Source organism: Ochotona curzoniae, unplaced genomic scaffold (genome assembly GCF_017591425.1).
Source record: "Ochotona curzoniae isolate NIBS_2020 unplaced genomic scaffold, NIBS_Ocur_1.0 scaffold_4683, whole genome shotgun sequence".
NCBI lineage: Eukaryota > Metazoa > Chordata > Mammalia > Lagomorpha > Ochotonidae > Ochotona > Ochotona curzoniae.
In genome coordinates this window covers 25450712-25475633 of record NW_024467121.1, presented here as the reverse complement: position 1 = coordinate 25475633, position 24922 = coordinate 25450712, and the positions used below count along the sequence as shown (strand labels likewise).

Sequence of the window (24922 nt, the reverse complement as noted above, 5' to 3'; positions counted from 1 at the left end):
GACTCTTAAGTCATGCCTAATGATTCCGAAGTAAATGTCTTTTTCACAGAACTAAGCTATGTTGTAACATCATGACACTATGTTTTAGAAAGTGGAATTTAATATGGTAAAATCCATTTCCAACATAGCAAAGGAGCAAATCGCTGAGAAAGGTAATTGCTACAGTGTTTGCCTGTTGCTGCTGGAGGCTGAAGCGGGACCTGATGCTCTCATTCCCGTTAGGGACAGTTTGTTCAAGAGGATAGAAATACCATTTAGTCATGTACACAGCATTTTGGTACTTGTAGCAGGTAGCATACTTGGTGTTTAGAATAACTCCAAACTGCTGTGAAAACCAACCAAGGGAGAGAGGCAGAGGGAACGCTCCCTAAGTTCAAGCTGAGGATAACTGTAACTGGATAAGTATGTTTTAAATGACACCTGAGTGGAAAGGTAGGCACAGCTTGGCAAGCAGAACCGACAGTAAGAGCTATGCATACTTTGGAAATTATTTAAAAGTTGTGGGAACCTGGCACAGCAGCTGGCTCCCTACTTTTGGCCTGGGAAAGCAGTTGAGGATGGCGCAAAGCCTTGGGACCCTGCAACCATGTAAGAGACCCAGAGAAGGCTCTAGGCTCTGGGCTCCTGGCTTCGGATTGGCACAGCTCCGACCATCGTGGCCACTTGGGGAATGGATCAACAGACAGAAGCTCTTCCTCTCTGTCTCTCCTCTCTGTATGTCTGACTTTCCAACAACAAATAAATAAATCTTAAAAAAATAATTGTGGGAGAGGGTGTTGCAAGAGGTTAAAACACCAAGTGCAACACCATCATCCCTTACCAGAGTACCTGAGTTCAAATCCTGAGATTCTGACACACCCTGAGCGGTGGTAGGCCATGTCTCCAGTACCTAGGTCTTTGCACCCAAGAGGGAGATGTGGTGTTTCCTGGTGGTCTAGTGGTTAGGATTTGGCACTCTCACCCAAGTGGGAGATCTGGATTTGATTCCTAGCTTTTGGTTTCAGCTTGGCTATTGTGGGCATCTGGGAAGTCAATCAGTGCATAGGAGATCTTCTGTCTCTATCTTACAAAGAAGCAACATATAAATAGATTTTTAAAAATTTTATAAAGTTTGATTCTGGAAGAATTGAGGCTTTGTAAGCAAACACACATTTAAAAGTACTGATTCAATTAGAATTTAATTATTGAAGAAGGTTCATTTCTTTGCAACAGTACAGTTTTAAAAATTCAGTATGCAACACAGTGTGCCTCAATTGAGATGATCTCTTATTCTCAAATGAGGCATAACAGATTTAATTATTCACTCTCAGGATATATTCTATGAGAAGACCCAATCTGAGGTTCTTCATATATTCTAAGTTGTCAAATTGGTTCAATCTCTGATCCTTTCAGCCCTCCTGTACTACCTACTTTCCGAGTCCTACACATGAAGTGAAGGAAGCAGCCTGAGGAAATTACCTGGAATTCATTCCAATCACCCTCCTCTGTAGAATTCCATAATTTGTGTCTTACTCGGTCTCATTTGCTGATTACGGATTACAGTCTCATTTGCTGATTATGTTATTTCATTTCAGTGTGAGCGAAGAATGAATTCTACAGGTAAGGGGCAGAGGCAAAGGCTGTGGCAAAGGGGAGGCATGCAAAAGAAGTCAACTCGAGTAAGAAAAATAGTTACCTGTGTTGTGGTTTATAGTACATGATAAGAACTTCAATTTATATTTATTTATTTATAGGTTTGAACTCTTTAATGAGCAGAGGAAATGAGTACTGGGGGCAATGTGCATTTGTTACTGCAGGTGTCTAATTGGCTGTGATACAGGCATCGTTAGGATATTCTGTGAGTAAAACATTCATGCTGACTATATATATATATATATGTGTGTGTGTGTGTGTGTGTGTGTATATATGTGGGTGTGCACGTGCACACCCACACATACAACCTTTGAATGCCGAGGAATATAAAGGTGTTTGACAAAAGTAACATGTAAATGTCAACAATAATGCTAGTATGACAAAACAGTAACCATTACAATAATTTTACAATTTCATAGTCAACATGGAATATGAAGTTGACAATTAAACCAGAAGTTCATTACCAGCTAAAAATGTCTACTACCATGGAACAGGCTACAGGATGAGTGGCCCAGATTAATAAGTGGGCATTGAACTGTAATGAAGAACTTCAATTTAATTTTTACTAAAAGGGAAAGGCATCAGGGTATGTTTATTCATTTTTTTTTACCCATTTCTGAGAGAGAGAGACAGAGAGAGAGAATGAGAGTCCCTATTTTTGTGCTATTCCCTAAATGCCCTCCCTATCCCCAACACTTAAGGCTGTCACAGGTGATTTTGGAAGCCAAGAACTCAGTCCAGGTCTCCGACACCAGTGGCAGCGATCCAATTACTTGAGCCATCACCCACTGTCCCCCCGCTCCAGGGCATACATTAGCAGGAAGATGTAACTGGCAATGGAGTTGAGGCCAGGCACCTGGAGGTGAGACAGGTCTCAAATGGAGAATTCTGGAAAGGGGAATGACTTCAAGGATTTCTACTTTTAAATACTTACTCAGAGGCTGTTACACTGACATAGCAAGCCAATCTCTGCCTTCTGTGTGGTAAAACACTAGTGTTTAATGGACTGTCAAATATATATAGCTTCTTATGCCATAGCCATCAAGATTCATGACTCAGACCATTTCAAACACAAGTGGCAGTGTGATAATAGCCTTTTCCTGACCCATTTCCTTTTTGCATCATGTTCATACCACTGAACTTACAACAATAATGTCTTTCTTAAAGGAAGATTTTTAAAACTTATCTGAAAGGCAGAATTATAGAGAGGCGGATAAATAGATTCTTCCATTCTCTGGTTCATTCCTCAAATGGCTGCAATGGCCAGGGTGAGGCCAGGTGGAAGCTTGGAACCTGGTGATGCTTCTGGGTCTCCCACATGAGTGCAAGGGGCCAGGCACTTGGACCATCCTCTGCTCCTTTCCTATGTGCATTAGCATTAATCTGGATTGGAAGCAGAGCAGCCAGGGTATGAACTGGAGCTCAGGTGGTGTGCTGGCATCACAGGAGGAAGCTTAACTTGCTACACCCCAATGCTTGTCCTTAACAGTAATTGGATGATCAGTTAAGAACCTGGCTGAGTTGACTCCCATGATTAAAGCCTCTGCTACACATAACTAAATTCTTCTGCTGTGGTTCTGTCACATTAACTTGTTTTGGCAGAAAATCAAGGCACCTCAACCTATCATATAGGAATTATTTCTTCATCCTTCAATGAAAGTTTTTTGAGGAGCTGCTCCCCCAGCCACAGATTGTCACTGTTTTCGAGAGCTACTAAAAGGCCTCAAATAAGTAAGCTTGCCTATAGCTTTTTTTGAGTTAAAAAATCCTACCCATGTTTAGTTTACAATGTTAAAACAGTGAAAATGAACTGTTAGAATTTTAATGCCTTAATAGAAGTGATATTGTCATAATTAAGATAATAGTTCCTAATAGAAAAAAAATAAAAGGGTTGAAGCTAATATGCATGAATACTTTCCTATTTCACCTGGCCTATTGTACACCTGAGAAGTCCATCTCTTTAACCAACCATAAACTTACTGCAATGTGCAGACAAGCAAAGTTCTCAACTAGGGAAGATTTGAGACTCACCATATACATTCTACCTGCCCCATGTCACAATTTGGGATGTCAAGTATTATCATAGCCATCACTGAAATTGCATATTGTTTCATCATATTTTTTTGGCATCTTGTCCATGGTTAAGTGAAGGGTTAAAAAGTAGAAAAAAAATGGGCTGACTTTTGAATTGGTAGAAACAATTTTAATTTTACAGATATGACTATTGTTAGTACTAGTGATCTAAATGGTATGCTATAAGGGCTGAACAGAACCTAATACAATTATAGTATTAAATAAAGTAAAATCAGAAGGTTTATAATAACTTTCCCACTGAGGTGAGACAATCAGAAAATAAAAAATAAGCTTGTGAAAATTGGCAGTTTTCTAAATTTAACTTGAAATAGGCTTGAATTCAATAGCTATAAATTATGAAAAAATATAGGCAATTCCTAAATTATTCTCAATTGGAAACATTTATACATCCCTGTCTTGGTATTTTCAAGCTGCAATAACAAAAATTACTTCGCTTACATGCAGCAGAAATGTATTTCTCCTACTTGAAGAAACTTGGCCATCTGAGAGAGACTATGTTTCATGAAAGGTGCTATATTCTTGCATCCTCACATGGGGAAGGGAAGGTGTACTCTTTAACAAAGACACTAATCCTATTCATGAGGGCTCCACTTAGGATCTACTCACCTGCCAAACACCTCTTTGTAATAGAGTCATCTTAGAAACCAACAGTTCAATATGAGTCAAAATTGGCATGAGGGGGCCTGTTCACACCTTGGCATTCTCTGTATTTACAGAGCAGAAAGAAAGAAAAACTCTGTAAAACTCAATGGTCAGCAAGACCTTGACAAGGATTAGTTTCAAAGATGTATTGATATTCTATTGCATTAAACTTGATTTTGAAAAGGGGGTAAAAATACAAGCACCTCAATCATTAGTAAGTTTAAAATGAAAGTTTCATATAAAGTTCTTTACTGGATTGCATACTTATTTCTAAGAGCTAAAATCAAGTTTTATCTTCACCACTGGGGAAAAACCTAAAATAATCCCCATAAGTCCCTTCATTTTTATATAATCATATCCCCAAAATGCAATCTTTCTTGATGATTTAAGGTCATCATTGGGAACATCATTTATTTTGCTATCCATGTAGCAGCAATGCTCATGATGTGAGCTGGTTCTCATCCCTAATACTTTCTGAACTTGAGTCTCATTTTATGCCATTTTTAGTGCCTCTGCCTTCTCCCAGTTACTTGTCACTTTCATGTTCTCAGTGTCCTTGCCTCCAGTGACATCCCATCATCCTCTATTTTATTTCCCAGGTTCTGATGCATGGAAGAAAACCGACCAGATATTACTTTGACACAGTATCTCACATTTTAGTACATGAATTAATCAAAGCTCATGAGTTAGAGTGTGAGAGTTTTGGTTACTTTGATTAAGAGTGTTCTAGATTTTGAAAATTGAAATTTAGAAGAATTACAATTCTGGCAAATGTGAAACGTGAAGTCTAAAAAACTGTCACAAATGAAATGTGTACAATTTTTCAGGGTATATTATAAAAATGCACTGAGACACAAATATTATGTAAGGTAAACAGGAAGGTGGAAGTAGATAAAGCCAACCATCATCTAAAGTTCTAAGACAGATGATGGTACAAACCTGGGAAGCGGAATTCACTCTGTGCTTAGCTGGAAAGAAGAGATAGCTGGAGTGACAAGGCCATCTTCTAGCATTGCACGCCCCCACATCCCGAGTACAAAAAGATGCTGCAGATTCAACGCCCCATGGGAAAAGCTTTCCAAACACAGTACTAATTTTGGCTCATTTTTCTATCAAGATAAGTAAAACTCAAACCAGAAATTTTATTTGTCTTACCACTAATGCATTCCTTGCTTGGTTTTCTTCCTTTCAGTTTGTGCTACACACAACTAGAAACGATCTTCAAGTCATTGCCAAGGAGTTGGCATTGACTCCTCTCTCTCCCAAGCTTCCCACATTAGACTGATGAGCAGTCTTTGTGAACTTCACCTCCAGACATACCTGGAACCTATGTTCTTTCCATCCACATACCTACCACTGTTCCAAGCTGCCAGTAGCTCCTTCTTGCACTATCACAGCATCCTTCTTTTCGACCCTCATCATTCGTTTCTTGTTCTCTCCATCACATCCATCAGCTAAAGCAAGCTTTTTAAACATAGCCACAATATTACACTCTTCCTTTTAAGCTTGTACCCATTCTCATCACACTTAACATTAGACAAGCATAATACCAAGTTCACTAGGAAGCAGTGTAAATGGGACTCTGCTATCTTTCCAATGCTATTAGGTACTTCTCTTTTATTGCCCACTCCAGTTTAATTGGCCTTTTATTTTGTTCCTCTTATGTGCTAGGGTCTTTCCATTTTACTGGTTGTTACCTTTTCCCATAATAGTGTATGTCTGACTCTTTGTCACCTAGGTCTTAGGACGCCCTACTTGACTACTGGGCCTACAGAAGTCCTCCCTACCCCTTACTCCAGTCCCTACTGATAACATCATTTTGAATTAGATTTTCTACAACTGGACAGAACTTTTACATTGCAATTATTTGCTTACTCTGTTTAATACTAAAATGCAAGGTCCTCAGATACAGAAACTTTGTCTTGCTTAAATGTCTGTCAGCAGAATTTGATGTGTGCTGGTATCTTCTAGGTGAACAGCAAACAATTATTGAATGAACAAATGAATAAATGAATGTGAAATATCATAGATTATGCTTTCTGTGCCTAACTCAGCTCCTGAAAATGCAAAACAGTTTTTCTGTCAATTTATTGGTGTTGCTCTGTGTGTTTACATGTGCCTGTGTATGAAAATGTTGGATAATATAATCATCATCGTTATATATTTCTTTAACTGGAAAATTGATGGGATTCTTGAGTCACACGTATTTCTTTCCTTGCAATATAATCAATCCATCAACTGCTAACTGTCAATGGCAGACAGCTGACTGCCTTCAGGTTTGATAGTGTTTTAGGAATTCAGAACTAAAAAACGACAAAGATAAGGACAAAGCAAGCTCCTCTGGTCCTCGCTTTATCATCTTGTTTAAAGCTGTCTCCATTTTGACCTACAGACTTCCAATAACAAATAAAAGCTCTGCCGCTATGCATTTTCTTTACTGAGGTGCAAGGACTCTGCATGGTTAGGGAAATGCAGATGAGACGTAAAATATATCCAGTACATCTTATCAGTCGTGTTTCATTAAAAAAAAAAAAGCATGTAGTGTGGAGTAAGTGTGTTAATTTCCCCAGGACTCAAGTTCAGCATCTCTATTCTGCATCATATTGTGTTATGCAAATGAAGATGAAAACTACAGAGGAAAAAACATCTGGATTCAAGATATAAATAAAATCAACCTGTCATATACTGGAATACCATGATACTTTACAATTTTAGTGATCATTTCCTTTGGCTTTTCATAAACATGTTCCAAACCACACCTTCTTTATCCAGCTTTTCCCATTTTTAGGCTTTACCCCATTTACTCTTTTCTGTACAGATTATCTATTGATTCTACTTACTGGCAAAAACAGCTTTAGTGCATCTCTAACATGAATGGCCCCACAAGCAGGTTTCTCAGCAACGCACTGGAACTAGTGGCTGTCCTTTCCTCCCTGACGCCTACTGAGATTCCCCACCCTAGTCATGAAACTGTCAGTATTAGGGATCAATATTCCCTTTACCTATCAGCCTGAGAGGTTGCTGTTGGTGCTTGGGACTTTCTTCCTAGTGTGATCTTAACCACTATTCACATCCTCACCACATCAATAGAAATAGGACAGAAATCTAGGCGCATCAATTTGAGAGGTTGCCAAGTCCTAGGACTATACAAGCTCCGACTTAATAATAGGGAAAGTAGTTTTTAATTCTCACAATGCCCATGGCTCATATAAATAGCATCAGATATTACATAATAATAGGATGCTACATCTACAAATCTATTCAGGGATAGAGCAGACGGGAGGAAAAAAAAAAGAAATAGGGAACAAAAAATAACAGTTTTACTCACAGAGTCTCATGATAGCCACAATGTCAAAATATTTTTCAATTCAAAGGAACAGATGGGAATAATAGAAATACTTTCCTCTTTCCCTAACACAAAAGAGAGATTTAGATTTGAGTGAACACACTTTGGATTTTCTAAAACAGAGGGATCAGTATCAAGCTCAAGGGCTATTGATAGTATTATGGACACAGATTGCTTTGATCAGGCAAGACAGAAAACCGCTCCATTTCTATCGCCTTCGCCTTATTTTACACAAATACCACAAAACAGAAAATGTCAAAAGCTAGCATAGCAACACCACTGATGCCCTTCAAGGGAACTGTCAGGGATGACATTAAATTTCTGTGCAACCAAAGTTCTGAATAATCATTTGAAGCTACCCATGTGAATTACATATACGGTGCAAATTCAAAAGTCAGCCTCATTCCAATCTTTGGAATTCTAACCCTGCTGATTGAAACTCACAAGAAGACATGGGCTGCTGTTAGGAGAACTGCATTCTCACTTTCAAAAATATTTTGTATGTTGATGAAGATAAATCTATCTGGGAGAGATTGTTACATAACTTGAAAGACTTTCAGTAGGTCTGGCATTGTGTCATAGCAGCAAGTTAAGCCTCCGCTTGCAGTGCTGGTATCCCATATGAGTGCCAGTATAAGTCCTCTCTGCTCCACTTCTGACGCAGCTCCTTGCTATCATGCCTGGAACAGCAGCTGAACATGGTCCAAGTATCTGGGCCCTGAACCCGTGTGGGAGAGCTAGAGGAAGTTTCTGGCTCCTGGCTTCCATCTGGCTGTTGTAGTCATTTGGAGAGAGGACTAGCAGATGGAAAATCTCTCTTCCTCTCCTTCTCTGTATCTGTGCAACTGCCTTTCAAGTAAAGAATCTTTAAAAAAAAAACACATACTTTCAAATTTATTGAAAATTTCGAGTCTAAAAATTCATGGAATTTTTGCTTTTTATTCTGATAAGAAAAGCCATTTTAAGAATTTAAAAATGAGGTCATCTCATAGCTTTTAAGTGAACTTTTCAACCAATTATAACAAAATAAAGCCCCTTTGCTATCTCTTTTATGTGTTAATAATTCCTGTCGACTAGATATATTTTATATTTAAAAAAGCTATAGACTTTTCTAGGAATAACAAAAAAATATATAGGTTGTCACAAAAATTTATCCTATTCAGACATTGGAGATAGCACTTACTTCTGTAAATAAGAACCAGGATGAAAATAATCAGTGCTGGTATACAAAACCTGTCTTTCACAGTTATATTCCTTCCTTCCTTTCTTTTTTAATTGGGAAGTCAGATATACAGAGAGGAAGAGTGACACAGAAAAGATCTTCCATCCATGCATTCACTCCCTAAATGGCCACAACGGCTACAGCTGTGCTGATCAGAAGCCAGAAGTCCAGAGCCCCTCAGATTCTCCCACATGCATGCAGGGTCCCAAGGCTTTGGGCCGTTCTTGACTGCTTTCCCAGGCTACAAGCAGGGAGCTGGACGGGAGGCGGGCTGCTGGGATTAGAACTGGCTCCCATATGATCCTGGCACATGCAAGACTATTGCCCAGGGCCCTTGACTTTTAGGCAATAGTGTCAGAACATATATTTAAATGGTCTCAATTGCAGCTCTAAAGGAGGAGTATGCTGGAATGAGGGCTAGAGGTGAGCTGCACAAGTCTTCTTAGGTTATCAATAGATCCAGACAATATAAGCAGAATGAGGCTAGACATCCCAGGGGGGCATAAAGATTGTGAACATGGCAAAGTAGGATACTGACTTGCTTCCAGATGTTGCTTCTAACCATAAACAAAGAAAAATCCTATTGAAGCAGCTTCACATGTGACTTATTACTCCTTTGTTGATCATGAGAAATAAAATCCAAAATTATGAATAAGGAAGCTAGTCACCTTTAAATTTTAATGTCTTGACATTTCAAATTCAGTAGAGAATTTAACAACTCCATTGCTATATGAAAGGGAAATACATATATTACATACATACATGAACAGATTTTTGAAATCTTTCCATTTTGATCTAATTCTGAAGGTAGTTGAGAGGTTTTAAATCCTTATCAAATCATGTGCCCCAGTGGTGTAAGCCTGTCATCTATGTTTACTCTGCCTAGTCTGTGTTGAAAGAAAAGTATAGAAGAAGAAACAATACAGTATCAGAATATAAAGACTATATAAGGTTAGACCTTAGGGATGCTCATACACATTTTTAATTATGTCCATGAAGTTTTCAAATGGAATCAATCAAGAATATCAATTGCTACTCAGAGGTACACCGTTTAATATTATTAAGGAGGAAACCAGATAAGATATTGCACAAAAATCCAATGTTGCATGCATCCTTAAAACTATGAGCTAATTTGAATTTGAGACATGTAACATGTTAGCCTGTGAGAGCCAACAATTAAAGCAGATTACTGATAAGTTTTTATAAATCAATAGGAGACTTTTACTATAAAACCAGGAAACTGTCAACAGTAGGCCATAAGCAAACAGCTCTGTTGCAGTACTTTTTTGCTTCCACGTGTACAAGAGGAAGCATCAAGCACCTCAAATGCCAAGAATGAGGGAGTGATGTCAGGGTGCAAACATCCATAATTTTATCAATTAGCTACTACACTAAGGAAGCATGGTCATCTCACACAAAAGTGGCAATATATTCTTGAGTAATTGACAAAGACACTGTAACACATTAGATGCGGTAAATAGGCTTCCCCTTACTTTTATAGGGGACTCTCACTTTCAAGACTCAAGACATCATGGACATGTCTGCTTACCACAGGTCTGTGCACATCCCAGAACGCTCTCTCTTGACTGTCCAGGATCTTCCTTTCGATTTTGTCTCTCTTCTTGTCCACTCTGTCAACATCATAACAAGGAGCGATAAGTAGTATTAATTGTAAGGCCTCTCTGGACAAAGCCCTGTGACTGGAACAAAAGACTCACAAGGACTCACTTTGCCTGTGCTTCTGCTTGCATGAAAATGAACTCCCACTTCCGGGCAAATGCTCTCTGCAGCCTGGCCAGGCTCTCCTGGAAAACATCCCACAGGTGAATACATTCAAATGCTCCCCTCCACCACTCTCCTCCTTATTTGCCATACTGATTTGTCAAGAAAACAAATATGGAACTTCTAGAGCACTGAGTATACTTCAGTTCTGAACAGTAACTGATGTTCATTACCGGATTCAGTGAGTCCTCATAGTTAGCAGTCTCAGATAAAGCAGAAAAAACTATTACAAACATTAATTTTGTGAATAACCCTCTTTGGGAACACAACGGAAAATGTAACATGTGTCTGTGTAATACTATAATTATCTAGTATAAAACAGTGCTCGTCTAATCCACAGAATTTTTCTGTGGCTACATTATAGAAGAACAGCGAAGTTTTACATTCCTTTCCCTGATTCAGTCTATATATTAACTAAAGAAAAAAACACAAAGAGCCTATACAATGCTTTGAATTTCAAAAATCACAGTAAAGCAATCATCTAAACAAACGACTTTGCTGTGGAGATGCACCTACATATTCCAGCATAACCTTTGTCAAAATCATACATCCAGCATAACCTTTCGTTCTCAGGATTTGCCTTCATTATAATAGATATATTTGGTCTTCATAGTATGACAGTTTTAGAAAGCAAGACATGCTTCCTCTTCCACACTGGGTTTGTGCATTTATGATTTAACTGGCCTCACTATAAGCTAAAATAAGAAATTTATTAAGCCATTATGCTATCTGATTTCTGGAAATGTCATCTTTAAAATCCATGAATGTAGAACGTTAGCAGAGACTAAGAAATGAACACCGGTCTTACTCCTGTTCAGTTTGCAACTTTGTCAGCCAGTCCTCAGTACTTACAGCTTCATAGTCTGCAAGCTCTAGTCTTGCCTTATTTTGCATTGTTCTCTTGCAGAGGTAAACCGCTGAAAGTAAAAACAAAATTTTGTCTCACTTATTAACACTGAAACACTATAAATAAAAATTCAGCATAAAAATAAAGAGATATTTCTCACTTTTCCTCCAACCTGTGATTTTCTTTGCATTTTTACATTTTTTCAGATAAAGGAATAATCTAACATTGTTACTGAAATTAGACCATGTTTCATGCCATGAAAAAATATACATGTAAAATAAACATGGCAATTACTTACTTTTATTAATTGGTTGTCACAATTTTATCTTCCTTAAAAACAATTAAAAAGTCCCTTTCAAAGAAACATCAAATAAACTTAAACATCAGACATCTAAATAAAACAACTTTTCATAAAGGAATTGTGCAGAGGTAGAATCATTATTGCCATGTTGGATTACTTCCAGATTCTACTGTTCACGGAAAGGATATGCTAATGCAATCTGAATGCTTGTCCTTGCATTCTTTGCTTTGATATACCAGGATGGACCACAGAGCAAATACCATGTCCTTTAAGGCCAGCTCAAAGGGGATGCCTCATGAAACACCTTTGCACTAAGCAGTACCATCTTTATTTTTAGATGAAGAAGTTTAGGTAATATCAGTGAAGAAAAATGTTACACCGAAATTATGAGACCACTGCACAAAAATGTTATTTACTCAACTCAATTTTCTTGTATGATGGCAAAGGGGTGACCAACCATAGAACGATGATTACTAACAAACTAAGAACCAAAATTATAGTTTCAGAACATCTTTCCACCATCCACTGTGGAATTTTATTTTCATTCTAATATTAGCATTTTCCTAAGTTGATATTGTAATGGGTAATAATTTATACCCACTCCTAAAGAAAGTCTTACACTAGAGGCCACTGTGACTTTTTAACAAAATATCTAAAACCTCCTTATTAGCTACTAAAGGATTTAATACTATACACACAATTCCCCTGAGGGCATCCCTTCTGAATTAAGGCTTGAACCTTCTTAAATATCTAGTTAAATAATTCCATCTTCATTGTAGAATTGCCTTTAATAAAATGTCAAGCCCCAGCTAAGCCCTCTTCTGTGTTTCCTGCACCCATATCTTACTCTCCTAGTTCTCAGCATCTAGTGCTTTTTGTTTAAAGAATTAGCCTTCTTTTGTGAACATATTTCTAATTTTATTAGGCAAATTGATAACACAGGAACCATGATGATTCTTTCCCCATTGAGTGATCAGAGAGAAGTTATGCATCCTTTTATGCAAGTGTCCTGTAATGCAATTTTAATTTGCCAAGGAAGAAAGCAAAAGGTGAGAAGAGACAGTTCCAGGCATAGAGGAATAGTCGTATATATGGTTCCTAAACGAACTGATATATAAGTCAACAGGCCACTTTCAGAAGGAGCTAGTCAGAAGCCAAACAAACAAGTGAAATCTTCTAAAATATTTTCATGGCTAGAAAATCTCAAATCTCATGAATGTGTTTATAAGTATAATTGTCTTATCACTCATTTTAAACTGAAGCAATTTGTATTATTTGTCTTTCTTGCAGACAGATATATTTGGTTTTTATTTATGGCCTATTCTAAGTATAATTGCTAATTTTAATTATATCACTTATTTGAAAGGTAGGGAAAATAGAGGAACAGAAAGAGAAAAAGAGAGAGCGCCCTTCTGTTGGTTCACTTCCCAAGTGTCAGAGCCAAGAACTCAATCCAAGTCTCTTACTTGGGTGACAGAGACCCAAGAACGTGGAGTCATTACTTATTGCCACACACAGTATGTAGTACAGAAAGCTGGAGTCAAGGACCAGTTACAGGGTGGCACCCAAGAACTCTGACAGAATACAAGCATCTTTTTAAAAAAGGTTTTATTTTCTTTTTATTTGCAATGCACAGTTAGAGATGAAAGACAGAGAATCTTCCACCTCTGCTTCACTCCCCAAGTGGCGGCAAAGGCTGGAGCTGAGTAGATCTGAAGCTAGAAACCAGGAGATTTTGTGTCTTCCAGGAAGGTGCAGGGTCCCAAGGTTTTGGGCCATCCTCCACTACCTTCCCAGGCCACAGGCAGAGAGCTGGATCACAGTGAAGCACCCAGGACACAAACTGATGCCCATATGGAATACCTGTGCTACAGATAAAGGTTTAGCCTACTATGCCATGGCACCAACCCAGGACACATGATAACATTGGGTCTCATATCAACTCCCCAAGTAAGAAGTTGTTACCGTTATGTAATTGATGGTAACAATGAAACACAGGGACCAATTTTTCTCCCAGGACTTTATAAACAGGAAGACAAGTCAGAAATTACGAGACTATATTTGGAATAAATTTCATACAATCCTGAAGAACTGTTATTGCATTATATGGCAATTTAGTGTGCACATCACTTTCATATGATACCACCATTGAGCCCTGGCAGTGACAGTTTGTATTAAAGACATGTAATTACTTTATTACTTTTCGGATGTTAAATACAAAGCTCAGAATAGAAAACAGCTTTGTCAAAGTTCTCAAAGCTAAAATGAGTCCAAGCCAGGACTCAATCAGGGATTTTGGACGAGAAGTTCCTAGGGACTCAGGGACCCTGATAGGAGGGAGAATCTCCCCAACTCAGCAAATTATTGCCACTCATGTGAAAGTCTGGGCTTTTCTTTCCTCACAATGCTCTTTCACTTAGTGTTCTCATAAGTTAATTAAATCAAATTATATATAATGCATCATATAATTATATGCTAATCATTTCCTTTGCATAACATGTTTCTTTCATACACTTTGCTTTTATTCTCTTTCTAGGTTCATAATAATTATGCATCCTTTAGGAAAATGAAATTAATGCCAAGTATTGTAAGTTACCTTTATCTGATAATTTTGATAGATTTTTGATTTACCACAATTACAATTATGTCTGTTATGTCCCTTTTAGAGTTTCTAGGACCAGCTATTTTTGTATGCCCTCTTCACTATAATTTCCAGCTTCTGAAGTGATCAATATTATTCTCCAAAGCCAACAGCCCCATAATGCTCCTCAATCAAATTCAGAAACGTTAATCTAAAATGTTGCCATTTACAACAGTCCATTGTTTTGTCATTCTTAATTTCAGTGGACAGTTGATGTTTTTAGAGCCAAATCTATGTCGTTGGACCACATGATAAATTCCAGAAATCAAAACCATTCATTCATTTATTCATTCAATGTATCTCCCAACATCTACCTACATACCAGGTACTGTCTTAGACACAGAGTGCACAAAGGTAAAAAAAAGACTCAGTCCTCTGACTCTATAAGTGATGCACAGTCCAATGATATAAACCATTTTTTGACTCACACCTCATGGCCACCTTCTACTCTGACAAACACAGGTGAAGGACAAGCTTTACAAAACTCAGGATGTGTCTGCTGAGTCTTACAGGAACAGCAATTTAGCGTAGCCACGAAACGTCCTCATTACTGAGGTTTTCTTGTATTCTTACCATGACTAAAACCCATCATGATGAGCTGTTACATTAAAGAAATCTTTTTTTTTTAAGATTTATTTTTGTTATTATTTTTTTATTGGAAAGGCGGATATACAGAGAGGAGAGGAAGATCTTCCGTCCGATGATTCACTCCCCAAGTGAGTGCAACGGCCGATGCTATGTCAATCCGAAGCCAGGAGCCTTTTCCGGGTCTCCCACGCAGGTGCAGGGTCCCAAAGCTTTGGGCCATCCTTGACTGCTTTCCCGGGCCACAGGCAGGGAGCTGGATGGGAAGTGGGGCTGCCGGGATAGAACCTGCGCCCATATGGGATCCCGGGCATGCAATACGAGGACCTTAACCACAGCGCCACCGCACCGGGCCCAATAAAGAAATCTTTCAGGGGAAAAAATAGTATCAATTTTCAGAAAAACAGCGGTTGGATTTTTATCTGCAAGATTTCAGCAGAAATTGATCTGATTTCTCCTTCCTCATTTATTTGCCTTAGGTTAAACCAGGTATATTGCTCTCCTAATAGTATTTAAATATAATTATCTGGAAAGTACTTAGGGATATAAATTAATATCTAATAAACTTCAATCTAAAATGTGTTATGGGGAGAGTGTTGGGAAGAACGGTTTGCATGCTACTTTTCTTCAATCAGCTCCCTGCTAATGTGCACTACTCTAGGGAGCAGCGGGTCACGGTTCAAGTACTTGGTTCCCTGCTACCTGGGTGAGAAACCTAGACTGATTTCCAGACTCTTAAGAACCCTTGTTTTGTGGGTGGGTCCAGCCGGGGGTTGTGGGTTCTAGAACAGTGAACCAGCAAATGGAAGATCTCTCTGTCTCTTTTCTCTCCCTCTATCGACCTATAAAATAAAAATAAATATTTTAAATGTATTATGTACATCTTTATTTCAAAGCTGTACCTATAGGCAAGAAGTCACTGAATGTTTTGCACACATGCACCTTTCCTAAAAAAATTTTAAAAATCACACAGATATATCTTAAATAATTTCAGTATAAATTTTAAAAACTGCAAATCACCTAATTCTGGAATTCTTTAAAAATACAAGCAATTTAAAAAATGTCCTTCATCCTCAGATTATGATGGTTTGATTTAAGAGTTTTCAACTTTGCAATGGTGCAAAAGTGGCGTGCATTCAGTAGAAACCATAATCCGGGGTCTTGATTCTGGTTTTGGATCTTTTCTGGGGTTGTGGATGTGCAGCATTCCTCTTGTGCAACACAGGGGAACAGCGGCAGCCTAATGTGTCACTCCGCTCTGAGACCATGAGAGGAAATAGTCCATGCTCTATGGTGAGTGCGATGCTAACCTGTGATACTTGATAGGTTGGGTATAATAAATGCATTTTCAATTTACATTTTCAGCTATGATGGGTTTATGATGATGCAACCCCATTCTCAAGCCACAGAGCCTCTGTAAGATCATTTTACCACTCTCTTACTTATACCCAGTGGACTCCATCTATCAAAGAAGGTATAGAAAAAAGCTCTTCTGCAGAAGTGACTATTTCTCTTTTCTTCTTGGGCTCACATGTCAGTTCTCCTGTCACTACAGAAAGTATGCTGAGAATGACTCCTTAGTCTTCCTTGCATCTGCAACATATTTATAAATCAATTGAAATGTTAACATTTCCCATGATAATGGGATAATTTCTTCTGATTTTGGTTGCCTTTACAATTAGTAATAGTCTATAGTTATCAAAATGTCACAGAATACATTGTGGAATTCTCTAAGCAATTATTTTTGATATGTGAATTTTTGTTACAAAATTTTCTTTTAATATGAGATCTTTCCCTTAACTGGAAAAACTGATTATACTAAAAATGGCTACACTGAAAAAAGAACTTAGAAGAAACATATTTTTAAAAACCACATCTTGAAAGGTTTGTGAATACCCCAAGTAAAAATGAAACCCAGTCTTATTTCATAATTTTTACAATGATTTTGTTCATTTAGTATACAAAGTTTGAAGTATGATCTTCAGTTATAAACTTTATGAAATTTAGAATTTATATTGCAGTTACCTGCCATCTTCATTCTATTTTGATTTTCCTCTTGAAATTAATCATTCTTTTTTTTTTAAATCAAGCTTATGCAGGAATTTGCTAATTTGTTCTGACTGCTGCTTATATCTACTTTTTCTTTTATTGGTGTAATTTCCTCTGGTGGACTCCAACTGGCTCACTGAAGTCTTAATTATAATGATTATTTTTGCATCAGAAGTCCATAGGTTCACAGGCATCTGTACTGTGGGGGAAAAAAAACTATAAAAGGACTTATGTATTTTTGTTCCAAAATAAAGTGCTTCTTAATTTTATTTTTTCCCACAGATTTTAGTATTACTCATACTGTGAGATATATTCAGTTGTTTCAAACATTTCCTAGAATGAGCCTGATAATTTTTGCCTGATATTTTCTAGTTCTATTTCTATCTTTCTTACAATCTAAAACATTCAGACTTCTCTAATAGAAATTAGATTAGCCACTATGCTCTGCCTTATCATGTATTCCCTCCATGAGTGATATCTCATTTTTCACTGTGAGCTCATTGCTAGCTGATTAGGTTCCTTTATGGGAATTCAATGTGCCATGGACTAGGAAGCCAATTTCTGCAGTAATTTTACTTTCATCTTTATCAGGGATTGCAAGGGCTCACAAACTTGAAGCCAATTTTACGTCTGTTAGCTCGGCAACTCACATCACATTTATGTTTCTCAAAATCCTGGGATTACACATTTCCTAAAAAAATTACTTCATTTTTCCTTCAGCTTCCTTATCACTTCTTTAAGCTGCTTGGTAGTTATGGTGACCTCAAATTGAAACTTGCTAATTCTGGGTCCCGAGTAACTATTTCTCACCAATGTGGTCCCCATGTCCTGAATCCCTATTCATCTTCTTGTTTTTCCAACAATGAACTGAGTATTCTCCCACCTCTCTGCAGTCTTTCAAATGTACACCTTCTCATTCACATTTGTTTCTCATCTCTGACATGGAGTGAAGGTTTTCTCTGAGGTATGCATGCATCATTATAGTTTAGATGCTCTTATACTTAAGTTTGAAGAGAGAAGGCCTTTGTTTTCACTCTCACTAGCCATGACATTGTATCACAGTGTCTTGGTTATTTCTTTCCTGTAAGTCTCTCTTGATCCACTTTCCATCTGTGGGTTTGGACTGAGTAGAATGTTCACCTGGGTAGAGGCATTGTAGGTTTCCCCTATAACCTAAGCAGAAATGGTTTTCTTGCCCAGCTAGCAAAATGTGTCTAAAACAGAAACACTCTAAAGAGCCTTTGCAAACCTTAACCTTTGCTCTATCCCCCAGGGAATCCAGTCTGAGCTGTAACACTCAAACATGACAAACCACAGAGTGATCCAGGAGCACAATGTGCTATCATCACTTTTATTATTACATCTGGGAGCTGCCAAAGCCTCACAATGGAATCAGAAAGTAGCAGCAGGACTGTGGGTTGCCTAGAAAAATGTTTCTTGACTCAAAAGAAACTTCTTTAACAATAGCTTGACATCTCAGATTTGACAAAAAAGCATAGCCCAGGCCACCCATATGAAACACTGCTTGACGGATTTGTTCTAATAACAATGCTAGAAATACTGTGATGAAACATGCTTGGTATATTAATAGCTTAAAAACGTTGCATCCATTTAAGAATATTATAGAGAATCTTTATTGAGTATTCTATGAAGCAGGGATTCAGATATCCTCTGACTTATCTAACATTTCAGTGTGCTCTTTCCATTGTCAATAATGGGGGTGTGGTGGTGTTTTGATGAATCTTGGAAGTTTTGTGGAACTCAGCTGCATCATTGGAAGGCCTCTGAGTCTTTCCAGTTATGATAAGCCATAACCAGAAAAGTCAGGTTTTTACTCTAACACTGATATCCTGATGCATGTTCTGGTTTTAGTGTATGCAACCGATATATTAACAACAAGAAGCATTCAAAGCCTGCATGTGGATCCTTATTTTCCCATGTTTAGTGTGAAATGAAACAGTATAAATCAAGAATGTACCCCAAATATGAAACTCTCCCATTTCTTCTTGCATAAGAAAAAAATGATGAACTTAGATATGAGTCACTTCCAAAGAGGATGTAATTGTTCCAGTTTATTATTGTTTTGCAAATCACTACTAAAATAATGTTGTTTCAGCTGTTGAAAACAAAAGTCTTTTTCCCTCTAGTAAGGGAATATACAGAATATTTACCATTTAGGATGCTAAAGAAAGGCCCTGTTTCTGCCTCTCTAGGTGAGAAAAACTTCAAAGGATGATGAAAAATTAAGACTTGTCTTATAGTAAATGGGCAATAGTTTGTCTTCCCCGGCCACTCTCTATCAAAGTAATGAAAAAATCTCTATTGCTGCAGTATTTGCCAACAGAGACTATGTTGTAAATTCGAATTGCCCAACTGGAAAAAATAAAATCTTCTTGAAATAGTGTTGTTAATGTACAACATACATGTCTTTAGTATTTATTTAAATTATAAATTATGTCACCACTAGTTTTTAATGATTTTTAAAATTTTCCCTCCATTCTTAGATCACCACAAAAAATCTCTAAAAAGTTGCTAGTATGTCCACTATGATTAGCTACTCTGTAAAACCTAAAGTGCTTACTTATTTATTTTGTTTATTTGAAAGATGGGCAGAGAGGGTGAGAGAAAGAGAGAGTGAGAGAGAGAGAATGGGGAGGGTCTGTTCATTCAATCTCTAAAAGTCTACATCAGTTGGCCTTAAGCCGGGCTGGAGCTTGGTGCCAAGAATTCAACCCAAGTCTCCTATGTGGGTGCAGAGGATCAACTGTTTGAGCCATCACCTGCTGCCTCCTAGGATGCACATCAGCAGGAAACTAGATTAGGAAGTAGAATCCAAACTCACACTGAGGCATTTTGTAAGAGATACATGCATCCAAAAGTAGGATTTTAACTGCTGCATCAAGTACATGCCACTGTAAATGCTAAACGAAATTAAAGTTATCAATCCTTATACAAATAAATATGTTACCTGTTGTTTCTAAATCTCCATTTACAAATATTTTGTGTATCCCTCAGTCAGTTATACATTGTATGATTAATCCTATAGATTATAATGAAGAAGTTTGTGTATATCAATGTTAATCATAGGTGATAAGTTTTCAATGTTTCACAAGTAAAAGCAGAAAAAAAAAATTTACCATTAGATTTTAGTTACATACATTCCATTTTCTGAAACAGATGTTTGCTCCAATCCACAGTTGTTGCCTTCATAGTGCCACGTTACTAATATCACAAAGTCAATTCCTTTCTATCCAAAACTTAGTTAAGAATCCACAGAACTTACTACCCTATCTATACCCTTTCTGAAATGCAACTGTTACTGATGGAAAAACTTCTCCCAGAGAGCATTTCTGCTAGGAATTCTCTACCTGTTCCTATCATATCTGGGCAACAAGCTGTGTCAAATGCATTGGTTTTTCTTGCTCAATCCCTCTCTTCACTGAAACTTTCCCTTAATTTCTGAATAAACTCAAATATCTTCCACATTGAACTGCTGAGCCAGTAGCTTTCCTGGTGTAAGAAGCCTCTCCTTTTCCCTTCTCTTTCCATCTATGCATTCCTCCATTCATCCATCCCTCTCTTTCTGGTGACCTGGATTCAATATTTGGGAAAACAGCACAAAATGGTGGCTAGGTTTCCTTGCACAGTTTTCACTCTCACTGAAATCTGATCTTCCCATCTTTGTTTCTCTTTTCTTATTTTGCATCTGGCATTTTCTCTGTAATTATACCTTCTGATTTCCAACCTGGGTCCTCTTTTTATCTGACTCTTTCCTAAATTAGCTCACCCATGACCATGGTTTTAAATCTAATTTAGACAGTGCTGGTACAAAATCTTCATATTAGACAAAAATAGCTGAGCACCCAGCTAGCTGTAAATTTCATAAGCAGTATGGTGACACACAAATTCTATCTAAAAACATTCATCCAAAATGAACAATGACTAAAAGCAAAGGCTGATGCAGTAAGAAAAACTTAATGCTGAGTCAGAAACTTGGATTTGAATCTTGGCTCTTTTAGAAAAATTGTAGATCCTCGGTTATTTCTATTTTTTCACTTGTACATTATGATTAATAGCACCTTGAATATTTTCTTTGAGGGGAGGCATCATGGCAGCTGGATCTGAACACATAGGCACATTTGAACAATCATTCACAAATGAAATCATCTTTAGAATTGCTAAGGAAGCCAGATAAGAAAATACAGAATCTGACTGTAGTGAAAATGGGAAAGAATAAATTAAAGAGGGCTGATTCTAATTACTATGCCTCCCCCAGTCACTTGAGAGAGGAAAAGAGAATAAAGACACCATGTCTGATTGCAGTCTGATAGCAGACCTTTGGGCACAGGGTAGGAAAGTGAACTTGGAGCTTTGTCTTCCATTTTGGTGTCAGGCCAACAGCACTCAAAATCAGCACCCAATAAAGCTAAATGTTGTTCATCATGAGTAAGTCGAATTTTCCCATGGATGCAGGGATATTTCAACATGTGCAAGTTAATCACATCAACAGAATTAAGGATGAGTATAATATAATCGTCTAAACAGATGCACTGAATGCATTTGAGAAAATTCAACCTCCATTCAAGATGAAAAATGTGAATAAATTACTAATAGAATAAACACACTCCAAAATAACAAAGGTAGTATAGGACAAACTCAAGCCAGCATTATACCAAACATGGAAAGACTGAAAGCATTTCCTCTTAGTTCTGAAATCAGAGAGAGGTGCCCACTCTCCTTGCTTTTGTTCCACATAGTACTGAAAGTTTTAGTCTGAGCCAAGAGACAAGACAAATAAGTGATAACAATCAGCAAAGGAAGAAGTAAGATTTTACCTGTTTGACTTCACCAAGAAACAATTATAACTTACAAATTAACAAAATATTAGCACAACAAATCAACACACAAAATGTTAGGAGCATTTTAAAATAATCATGAAGAAAGAACTTGTAAGAGCAATTTGCTCACAATAGTTTAAAAAAATAAACATTTTTGAATAAATTTAACGAATTAGGTGAAAGATCTTTATACTGAAAATTAGAAAGCAGTGCTAAAGTACACTGAAGATTGAAAAAAATGCTGAAGGGCCTCCCATGCTCATTTATTGTTGGGAAAAATTAATACTGTTGGGAAAGGTGCCTGATCTAATGGTTAAGGTGGCTGAATTCCACAGTGGACTGCCTGGGTCCAACCTCCGTCTCTGCCCTTGACTCCAGATTCTGGTTGTTGTAGACAATGGGAAGCAGTGGTGATGGCTTAAGGGCCGAGTTCTTCCCATCTATGTAAGAGAGCTGAACTGATTTCCTGCCTGTCAGATTCTGCCTGGCTCAATTCATGCTTTTGTGGGATTGTTGAGAAGAGAACCAGTGTCTGCCACCTCTCTCTCCATATTTGTATTTCTCTACAAGCAGACAGATATATGGACACATATTTTCAGCAAACAAAAGAGAATTTTTCCAAAGGTTGAGATTGTGAATAAGGGATAATTGCAAACATAAATTTTGGTTTTTATTTTATGCACTATTTTTAGAAGTACTTTGGCTCCTATTTTGGTAATTATATTTACATTTGTGCACAATGCAAGTAAGCACACATGTATTTGAGCAGAAAAAAAGGGGATGGAAAGAAGGAATCCCTATACCTACAAAATTCAGGGAAAATATTAATAATAATAAAAATATGTAAACATTTAAAATTTAAAAATAAAAACATGGATATGCTTATATGTATATGAAATATTCATGTATATCTAAATATATATGTAAATGCTTAGGTAACAGAGTAAATTAAAAATTTTAATTTTTGCACAAATCAGATCAAATGTAGAATGTAATGAATTGTATTGTTAACATATTAGCTCTGATTCTTGGAATGATAAATGTAGGGTAGTCCATGAAGAAAAAGAATAACTTGGACCACAGGTCACATTTTTAATTTTTTTCAACTTACAGTTCTAGACAATAAATTAATTATACTCATTATATGCATTTAGGTAAGTGAATCTCATCTTGCTTTCATGTGCATAGTTTGTTGATAGATTTTTAAAAAATTTATTCATGGTGGATATATATTATAAAATAAATAACACCAAAATATTATTCATAGTGATCATAATAAAATTAATAAAATATTTAATTGGAATACATACATAGAAGCTCATTTCCATATATTAGGAGCTTATATTACTGCAAACTGAGTCTATGGAAAATTCTGCTTGTGTGCTTTGCATTTTAGAATATCAGATGTCTCAGAGCATCTCTAATTTTGAAAGGAGATGAGAGATTTCTGGTAAGCTGCAGCATTTTGTTTTTCTTCTTCAGTTCATTTCTGATCATGTGCAGGGTATTTCAACTCAGACACAAATTATTTGTTATGTTGCATTATGTGACAGCTTCATAGGCTCTGGGATTCCCCCATCCCCTTCCCTTGTCCTTCCCTCATGGTGGATTCCTCCACTTTGTTGCAGTATTACAGTTCAAATTAAGTCAAGATTCTTTCTTTGCAAACATTTACCAAGCATAGAGTCCAGTATGTTATTGTCCAGGTAAATTCAACAGTTTCTTGGGGAGACCTTCTCTGGTCTGAAGGTAGAGCTGGCAGAATATCATCCCGATCAATTAGAAGCCCCAGCACAACATCAACAATTTACAACATTATGGAATTAATTGACATGGTATTGAGTAATCAATATGTTATAACAGTGCAAGTTCATATCCACACCCTGTGACTACTTCATTGACCCTTCAATTTTTGTTTGTATACGGAACTGGCTGCTATACATCTTAAAGTGGCTATAGGGTACTATTCAGCTGTCTCATGTCTGTTTTCATTCTAGTATTTAGCAGTTTATTGTGTTGACGTATAATTTTGCTGAACTTGGTAGATTTAAATCTAACAAGGCCTTTGCCAACTGTTGAGGTGCAGAACAGTTTTAGGAAGGCTGTGCAGAGAAATCCTCCATACCCTAGTGAGGAGTAACTAATCTTTGTGTCCTACCTAGTAAGGTATATGTGGATCCATGCTGATTGTTTCCTGTCTGGTTCTAAGCTTTCCTTGTTGTTCTCTGTCTATTCTGATTTTTTTTGGGGGGGGGGTGGACTCCGGAGCAATCCTGATGGTCATTGCAAGAGAGGGTGGGGATCCAAAGTTGGAACTAAGTAAGGACCAGAAGAAGATCCTCTCCCTAGTCCCGAAGGAAGTTTGCTGTTCTTCTGTTTCTGCAGATGCCTCAGGGCTCCTGGCTGTTGTTCTGATGACCTTGGGTCCTGTGAAGAAAGATTTGGGACTCTTCCTTCCCATGTGGTAGATCCAAACAGGACTGGGTGACCTTGGAGTTCTTGGGCTCCGAAGGCACTCCAATTCCCTGTGTTCTCCTTGGCTGTTGGGATGTAGTCCTTAACACCCATTGATTCTTATAGCTTTAGGGAAAATACATTGGAACATTAACGTTGTAATTATGCCCTTTTTATTTTTGGCTCTTTGTATCTTTTTTTTTTTTTTTTTGGCTAAACCAGGTGTTAAGTTTCTCTCTTTCCGCTACAGAGTAGCTCCAAAGCAGCATGGAAACCAAGGGAACAATAATAATGTGAAAGTACATACTTTACAGAACATTAATGATTGATTTTCAGACACTCCCCAAAAGTCTGTGGGGAGAAAAAAACATATGGTGAAGAAAGAGTCATCTCTAAGTATCCTATTACCCTCCATGATAGACTCAGAGAGTAGCTGGTGAAGGAATATTTGGGGAAAAGAGAAGAAAGGAAATCAGAAACAAAACGCAA

At 37.4% G+C, this 24922-nt stretch overlaps 1 protein-coding gene across 6 annotated transcripts in view; it reads right to left on the bottom strand.

Moving 5' to 3' along the window:
• RGS7 (regulator of G protein signaling 7) overlaps positions 1–24922 on the bottom strand; it is a 355504-nt gene that overhangs the window by 44346 nt on the left and 286236 nt on the right. For all 6 annotated transcript variants that reach the window (XM_040967774.1, XM_040967775.1, XM_040967779.1 and 3 more), the window contains 3 exons: positions 11571–11635; positions 10665–10741; positions 10486–10567 (listed from right to left, as the gene is read on the bottom strand). In XM_040967774.1, coding sequence (XP_040823708.1) covers positions 10486–10567; positions 10665–10741; positions 11571–11635 — 224 coding nt within the window. The remainder of the gene's footprint in view (positions 1–10485; positions 10568–10664; positions 10742–11570; positions 11636–24922) is intronic.